Consider the following 8,463-nt stretch of genomic DNA (forward strand, 5'->3'; position numbering starts at 1 on the left):
GTCCAACGCCCGGTCATGGTGCTCAGCCAACATTTGAACCCCCTCCCATCAGCACACAAATAAATTCCTCATGCCTACCAATGGAGGCTCCTTGGGAGGAGATGTCGTTTCCCAGCTGGTCCAGGTCTGCTATGTCAGTCAGGGCCAATTCCTACTATCAGATATGAAGGTAAGACCCAGATTCAGACCACGTTCGATAGCCAATAGTTTAAATATCCCAAAGTGGCGGGCAAACAGACAGGTAAAGGCAGGCAGAGTCCAGAGAATTGGTGGAAAAGTACAGGACGGAAGGCAGGTAAAGGGTCAGGGGCAGACAGAGTCGTCAGGCAAGCAGGCTCAAAGACAGGACAGGCAAGCGTCAAAACCAGGAGGGAGAGGAAAAAGAGAGACTGGGGAAAAGCAGGAGCTGAGACAAACTGCTGGTTGGCTTGAACAAACAAGACGAACTGGCACAGACAGAGAGAAAACACAGGTATAAATACACAGGGGATAATGAGGAAGAAGGGCGACACCTGGAGGGGGTGGACACAATCACAAAGACAGATGAAACAGATCAGGGTGTGACAGAAACAGGCACAATGTCAGTAGAGAGACAAAATGGAGTCTTAATTTAGCGGCTCAGACACGGGATTTATTAATAATTCAGTTCAGATCGACATTTTTATAGTCTACAGAACGTTCCTATGTAATGCCACTATTTTGATTGCATTTGCTACTAGCATGTACACCCTAAACTTATGTTATCTCATCAACTTCCCTACTGTCAACTTTCCAACACACTGACCAGCTGAAATGTGGCATGCCATCATGTGTCCTGAGGTTGTGGATTATGGTCCAAACTGAGCTCTGACATCGGCCAAAACATTTAGTCTTACACAGTTTCCAATGTCAAATAGCCTTTGAGTGACGAAAACATCACCATACTATATTATTCTCATTAAAATGATCAATTAAGTAAATGTACCTTTTCTCTCATCTCTAACGATCAGTAAGGCTGAATGACAGGCCAGGTGGTCACAGCAACATCCAATCCTGTCATACATTACATCATGCTTTGACAAATGATTTGTTTATCCAACCTTTTTTTTTTTTTTTTTTTGTGTTCACTTGTGTATGTTTTGTGTGTGTGTGTGTGTGTGTGTGTGTGTGTGTGTGTGTGTGTGTGTGTGTGTGTGTGTGTGTGCAGAGAGTTCCAGGGGGGGGGAGTTTCTGTCCGTAACTCAGGGATAAATAGAGAGGCAGAGCTCAGAGTTTGTCAGAAGATGGACCTGACAGGGTCGCACACAGGACCAAGCAGGAGCAGGACCTCAGCGTTTTTACTTTTTATTACAAATGGAGAAATATGAAGATGTTCAATACTGTTTTCAGGACGGAAACTCTTCTTGCAGAAAGGCTTTGCTATCGACATCTATCTACTTAACACTGTACATCTTCTTGTCATTTATTTCAGCAGTTACAGTATTTTTGAACCTAATGGTGATCATCTCCATCTCTCACTTCAAGCAGCTCCACATTACAACCAACCTGCTCATCCTCTCTCTGGCGGCGTCAGATCTACTGGTGGGACTGATTGTGATACCAGTAATGACTGTAGCAACAATGGAATCATGCTGGGGTTTTGGGGAATATTTCTGTGTGTTTCAAGCCTACATTACTTCTTTATGTACTTCTTTATCTCTGGGCAATTTGGTCTTGATATCTATTGACCGCTATGTTGCTGTGTGTGATCCCTTATTGTACCACTCCAAAATAACAATAACAAGAATCAGATGTTGTATATCCATCACCTGGTGTTGTTGTATCATATACCGTGCTGCTAATGTACAGTTTTTTGTAAATGTACAGGTACCAAGTAGGTGTTTGAAAGAATGTACTGCTGTTGAAGGGTCAATATGGGTTAATATCACTGACCTTGTAATTACAATGGTTGTCCCGTGTTCTATTATTATAACACTTTATATGAAAATCTTTGTTGTGGCCAGATCACAGGCCAGAAAGGTATTTTCTAAAGAGGCTGCCAGTGTGTCTGGTGTTAAAACTGTACAGGCAAATAAGTCTGAGAGAAAAGCAGCAAAAACTCTTTCTATTGTTGTTTTCAACTATTTAATTTGTTGGATTCCATCTCTATTTGTTTTCTTTTTCTTTTCTGTTTTAATTGATAATTTATTTGCATATTTCATCCGTTTTCTGTCATTTGTTAATTCCTTAATTAATCCAATCATTTATGCTTTCCTTTATCCATGGTTCAAAGTGACAGCTAAACTTATATTAACTTTGAAGATAAGACGTCATTGATCCAATTATATGATTCCCTAGTTCGGGAAACATCGGTTTGATATAGTTTTGTTCTACAGGTGTTAATTGTTTCATGTAACAACACACTGACATGACTCATCTCACTGTTGTAATCATAGGTACATGTGGTGTTGATAAAGAATGATTTGCCTGGATTGGAATGGAATGACTTGGAGAAGGCATAAGAATGCATAAGCTTGTTTTATAAAAGACATTGTAGTCATTGTGGATTGTGTACTCCAAATACCTAAGGCTGTGGTTGTTCCATGTTAATGATAAATAGTATGTAAGTATTCTAATAGCACATTCTGAGGACATCATGAGTGTATGTTGTTTAGCATCTCCCTCTAGTGGCTCAATTGTGACAAAACGTCTTCATCAAGTGTAGTAAAGTTGAAATGTACAATACTGCATGATATCAGATAACGTCCAGGTCTAAATAAATGCTGTAGTGTGTAAGTAGTTGATGGTAAAATGTAAGAATATGCAATTATGGGTAACACTTTATAATAACATTCAGTAATAAACCATTTGTAAGGCATTTCCAGTTTGCTCACCATTTGATACTAAGGCCACATTTGTGAAATGTTACTCAGCTAGGTTTTCACACATTTATAAATAACTACTACAGTATATACATGAATTATTCAACATAACAGTGCAGAAGACCACAGCAGACACTTGAACCTCAGCACACTGGGTATGAACTGTACCACTACTCTCACTACATCACTACTGTCAGGTCAGGGGTCACACCAGAACAGCTCTCTCAGAAGCTGTTTACTCTGAATGAATATAGAGATTGGGAAACACACTAAATAGTTTCTAATGGATTAGTAAATAGTTTATTCATCATTCATGTATCATTACTCCCACATTTGCTTTAGTTAGCTAGTTATTCACACATTTATTAACAACTTTTATAGTCTGTAATAATGATTCAGAAGATCATTCATGAGATGTTTATTAATGAATATCCTTATCAACCATTTAATAATCATTCGTAAGGAATGTATAGTTTGTTCACCATTTATTAATCACTACTCCCAAATTTGTTAAATGTTAGTCAGGAAGTTATTCTGACATGTGTAAATTACTAGTATATGCATTAATGATTAAGCACAACAGTGCAGGAGACCACAGCAGACACTTGAACATCAACATACTGGGTATGAACACTCCCACTAATCTCACACCCACTCCATCACTGCTGCCAGGTCAGGGGTCACACCATAGCAGCTCTCTCTGATGCTGTGGAGTCTGAATTAATATAGAGATTGGTAACACTTTATAATAACACTTTGTAATAAAGAATGCATAATGGATTAGTAAATAGTTTATTCATCATTCATGTATCATTACTCCCACATTTGTTTTAGTAAGCTGGTTATTCACACATGAATTAACAACTTTTATAGTCTGTAATAATGATACATAAGATCATTCATAAGATGTTTAATGAGATAACATCCTCTGTGTTGTGTGCTTATCGTTTAATGAACTTATAAACTATTTACTAATCATTAGTATATGCATTAATGATTAAGCACAACAGTACAGGAGACCACAGCAGACACTTCAACATCAACATACTGGGTATGAACAGTACCACTACACTCACTACCACGACTCTCACTACATCTCTGCTGCCAGGTCAGGGGTCACACCAGAACAGCTCTCTCAGATGCTGTGGAGTCAGAATGAATATAGAGATTGGTAACACTTTGTAATAAAGAATGTATAATGTTTATTTTGACTCCACATCATTATTGTCTCATTACTCCCACATTCGTTTTAGAAAGCTAGTTATTCATACATTGATAAACAACTTTTATAGTATGTAATAATGATTTATATGATCTCTCATCAGATGTTAAATGAATCGACTTATAAACCATGTACTAATCATTAGTACAGTCGTTTTCAGTCTCTAATCTAAAGTGAGGACTATTCATACTTTCTTAATACTTTATAAATGTCTGACATTCCAGTACTACTTGATGCTCCTTAAGATCCCAAAATGACCTAGAACATATCAATGGTTAAACAATAAGCACACAACACAGAGGATGTTAAAAGAAATATATTGAACATTTTATTCAAAAACAGTCACACTGTTGTAGTAGTGTGCTGAAGGAAGTAACATGTTTATCTGAAATTGATAACGTTCTTGTTTGTTGGCAGTGACTACCGAAACCAAAGTGTGGATTGCAGTCACTCATTAGTAATCAAATCAAATCAGATGTTATTGGTCACAAACAAGTGTTTATCAGATGTTATTGAGGGTGTAGCAAAATGCTTGTGCATATAGTTCCGACAGTGCAGCAATATCTAACAAGTAACATCTAACAAATTCACAACAAATACCTAATACACCCAAATCTAAGTAAAGGACTGGAATTAAGAATGTATGGAGGATCAATGTCAGTGTGGTATAGACTAAGAACAGTTTATAGACTGCTTACAGGGGAAGGGAACCAGTATCTAAATACATATCTTAACTGAGCATTACATTTAAAGGGTTGCTACATTTAATCTGGGTTGGCAGGGTAGCCTTTGTGGTTAGGGTATTGGGCTAGTAATTCAAAAGGTTGCAAGTTTAAATCCCTGACCTGACAAGGTACAAATCTGTTGTTCTGCCCCTGAACAGGCAGTTAACCCACTGTTTCTAGGCCATCATTGAAAATAAGAATTTGTTCTTAACTGACTTGCCTAGTTAAATGAAGGTACATTTTTATTTAAAAAACAACAACATTTAATCCACTTCAAAATCAAATTAGAGTTACATGTTATTGGCCACATAAACATAACATAAACATATTTAGCAGACGTTATTGCGGTTGTAGTGAAACACTTTTGTTTCTAGCTCCAACAGTGCAGTAATATCTAACAATATCTAACAATTCACAACAATACAAACAAATCTAAAAGTAAAATAATGGAAATAAGAAATATGTAAATATTTGGACAAGTAATGTCTGAGTGGTATTGACAAAAAAATACAGTAGAATACATATACATATGAGATGAGTAAAGCAGTGTGTAAACATTATTAAAGTGACTAGTGTTCCATTATTAAAGTGACAAAGGATTCCATGTCTATGTACGTAGGGCAGCATCCTCTAAGGTGCAGGGTTGAGTAACATGGTGATAGTCGGCTAGTGATGGTTAATTAACAGTCTGATGGCTTTGAGATAGAAGCTGTTTTTTCAGTCTCTCGGTACTCCCCAAGCTCTGTCAGGTTGGATGGGGAATGTCGCTGCACAGCTATTTTCAGGTCTCTCCATAGACGTTCGGTCACGTTCTTGTCTGGGCTCTGGCTTGGCCATTTAAGCACATTCAGGGACTTGTCCCTTAAGTCACTCCTGCATTGTCTTGGCTGTGTGCTTAGGGTCGTGGTAGTGTTGGAAGGTGAACCTTTGACCCCCCCGTCTGAGGTCCTGAAAGCTCTGGAGCAGGTTTTCATCAAGGATCTCTCTGTACTTTGCTCCGTTCATCTTTCCCTTTATCCTGAGTAGTCTCTCAGTCCATGCCACTGGAAAACATCCCTACAGCATGATGCTGCCACCACCATGCTTCACCGTAGGGATGATGCCAGGTTTCCTCCCGACGTGATGCTTGGCATTCAGGCCAAATAATTAAATTATGGTTTCATCAGACCAGATAATCTTGTTTCTCGTGGTCTGAGAGTCCTCTAGGTGCCATTTTCCAAACTTCCATTTTAGAATGATGGAGGCTACTGTGTTCTTCGGGACCTTCAATGCTACAGAAATCATTTGGTTCCCTTCGCCAGATCGGTGCCTCGACACAATCCTGTCTCAGAGCTCTACCAAACATTCCTTTGACCCCTTGGCTTGTTTTCTGCTCTGACATGCACTGTCAACTGTGGGATCTATATATAGACAAGTGTGTGACTTTCCAATTCATGTCTAATCAATTGAATCTACCACAGGTGGACTCCAAACAAGTTGTAGAAAGATCTCAAGAATGATCAATGGAAACAGGCTGCACCTTAGCTAAAATTTGAGTCATAGCAAAGGATGTGAATACTTAAGTAAGTAAGATATTTCTGTTTTTATTTTTAATACATTTTCAAAAATATGTAAAGACCTGTTCATGGGGTAATGTGTCTAAACTGATGAGAGAAAAACATTATTTAATCAATTTTAGAATAGTGCTGTAATGTAACAAAATCTGAAATAACTCAAGGGGTCTGAATACTTTCCGAATGCACTGTATGTTTGAAAATACCCTCAAATAAAAGGTGACATTCTATAATGTCGCCTCATATTAAACATTTTATATCATATCCAAAGTGCTGGAGTAAAGAGCCACATTTTTAAACGTTTTCCTGCAGAGTTAAACAGAGGACTGGGATTGTGTCACGTTCCTATGTGTTTGTTGCACCAGATAGGGCTGTTTCGGTTTTTTCACATTTCTTGTTTTGTAGATTGTTCATTGTTCATCTTTATTAAAGATTTTTACAAGTAACCACGCTGTGATTTGGTCCGCCTCTCTTTCCCCAGAAGAAAACCGTTACAGAATCACCCACCAACCAAGGACCAAGCGGCGTGGTAAACAGAGGCAGCAGCAACAGCAGCAGCAGGAGAAGCAACAGGTGCAGCAGGAGCAACAGCAGCAGGAGCAAAGGCAGCAGCAGCAGCAGGAGAAGCAACAGGTGCAGCAGGAGCAACAGTAGCAGCAGCAACAGCAGCAGCAGGAGAAGCGACAGGTGCAGCAGGAGCAACAGTAGCAGCAGCAACAGCAGCAGCAGGAGAAGCGACAGGTGCAGCAGGAGCAACAGTAGCAGCAGGAGAAGCGACAGGTGCAGCAGGAGCAACAGCAGCAGCAGGAGAAGCGACAGGTGCAGCAGGAGCAGAGGGCTGAGTCTGAGAGGGTCGAGGAGTTATTGGACAGAATGGAGGAGAGTGAACGGATGGGAGATGAGGAGACACTCGAGGAGGTGTTAATAGAATTGGGGGAGTGTGAAGAGAGAGAGCAGTTGATTTGGCGTAGTATGCAAGGCATTCGCCCTGAGGTGTGTGTCCCCAGCCCGGTACCACCAGTGCCGGCACCCCGCACCAGGCTGTCTCTCCGTCCCATCAACACAGGTGCTCCCGCCTGTCCGGCGCTACCAGAGTTTCCGCCCCCCAGTCCAGAGGCGCCAGAGCCCCTCAGTCCAGAGGCGCCAGAGCCCCTCAGTCCAGAGGCGCCAGAGCTTCTCTGTCCAGAGGCGCCAGAGCTTCTCTGTCCAGAGGCTCCAGAGCTTCTCTGTCCAGCGCGGCCGGAGCCTTCCTCCTCTCCAGCGCAGCCGGAGTCTCCCGCCTGTCCGGCGCTGCCAGAGCTCCCGCTCCTCATTCCAGAGGCGCCAGAGCCCCTCATTCCAGAGGCGCCAGAGCCCCTCGGTCCAGCACTGTCAGAGCCTTCCTCTCCAGCGCCGCCTGAGCTACCCGTCTGCCCAGCGCCGCCTGAGCTACCCGTCTGCCCAGCGCCGCCTGAGCTACCCGTCTGCCCAGCGCCGCCTGAGCTGCCCGTCTGCCCAGCGCTGCCAGTGTCGGCAGTTTGCCCAGAGCCGCCAGTGTCGCCTGTCTGCCCAGCGCCGCCAGTGTCGCCAGTCTGCCCAGGGCCGCCAGTGTCGCCAGTCTGCCCAGCGCCGCCAGTGTTGCCAGTCTGCCCAGCGCCGCCAGTCTGCCCAGCGCCGCCAGTGCCGCCAGTCTGCCCAGCGCCGCCAGTGCCACCAGTTTGATTGTTGAAATCGGTGTGGAAGAATCTGACAGGCCCTGACCTCGACCCCATCAAACACCTTTGGGATGAATTGGAACGCCGACTGTGAGCCAGGCCTAATCGGCCAACATCAATGGTCGACTTCACTAATGCTCCTGAGGCTGAATGGAATGTTCCAACATCTAGTGGAAAGCCTTCCCAGAAGAGTGGGGGCTGTCATCACACCAAAGGGCGGACCAACTCCATATTAATGTCCATGATTTTGGAATGAGATGTTCAACCAGTAAGTGTCCACATACTTTAGGTCATGTAGTGTACCTTAAAAAAAAAGTAGCGGCGTGGATCAGAAAACCAGCCAGTATCTTGTGTGACCACCATTTGCCTCATGCAGTGCAAAACATTTCTTTGGCAGAGTTGATCAGGCTGTTGAGTGTGGCCTATGGA

At 42.3% G+C, this 8,463-nt stretch overlaps 1 protein-coding gene across 1 annotated transcript; it reads left to right on the top strand.

Moving 5' to 3' along the window:
• The first annotated feature begins 1,308 nt into the window (after positions 1 to 1,308).
• Positions 1,309 to 2,826, top strand: LOC121844297 (trace amine-associated receptor 13c-like). The gene has a single exon (XM_042314230.1). The coding sequence runs from the start codon at positions 1,333 to 1,335 to the stop codon at positions 2,293 to 2,295; it is 963 nt and encodes a 320-aa protein (XP_042170164.1). The 5' UTR covers positions 1,309 to 1,332; the 3' UTR covers positions 2,296 to 2,826.
• The last annotated feature ends 5,637 nt before the right edge of the window (positions 2,827 to 8,463 follow it).

This window comes from Oncorhynchus tshawytscha, unplaced genomic scaffold, assembly GCF_018296145.1.
Source record: "Oncorhynchus tshawytscha isolate Ot180627B unplaced genomic scaffold, Otsh_v2.0 Un_contig_650_pilon_pilon, whole genome shotgun sequence".
Lineage (NCBI taxonomy): Eukaryota > Metazoa > Chordata > Actinopteri > Salmoniformes > Salmonidae > Oncorhynchus > Oncorhynchus tshawytscha.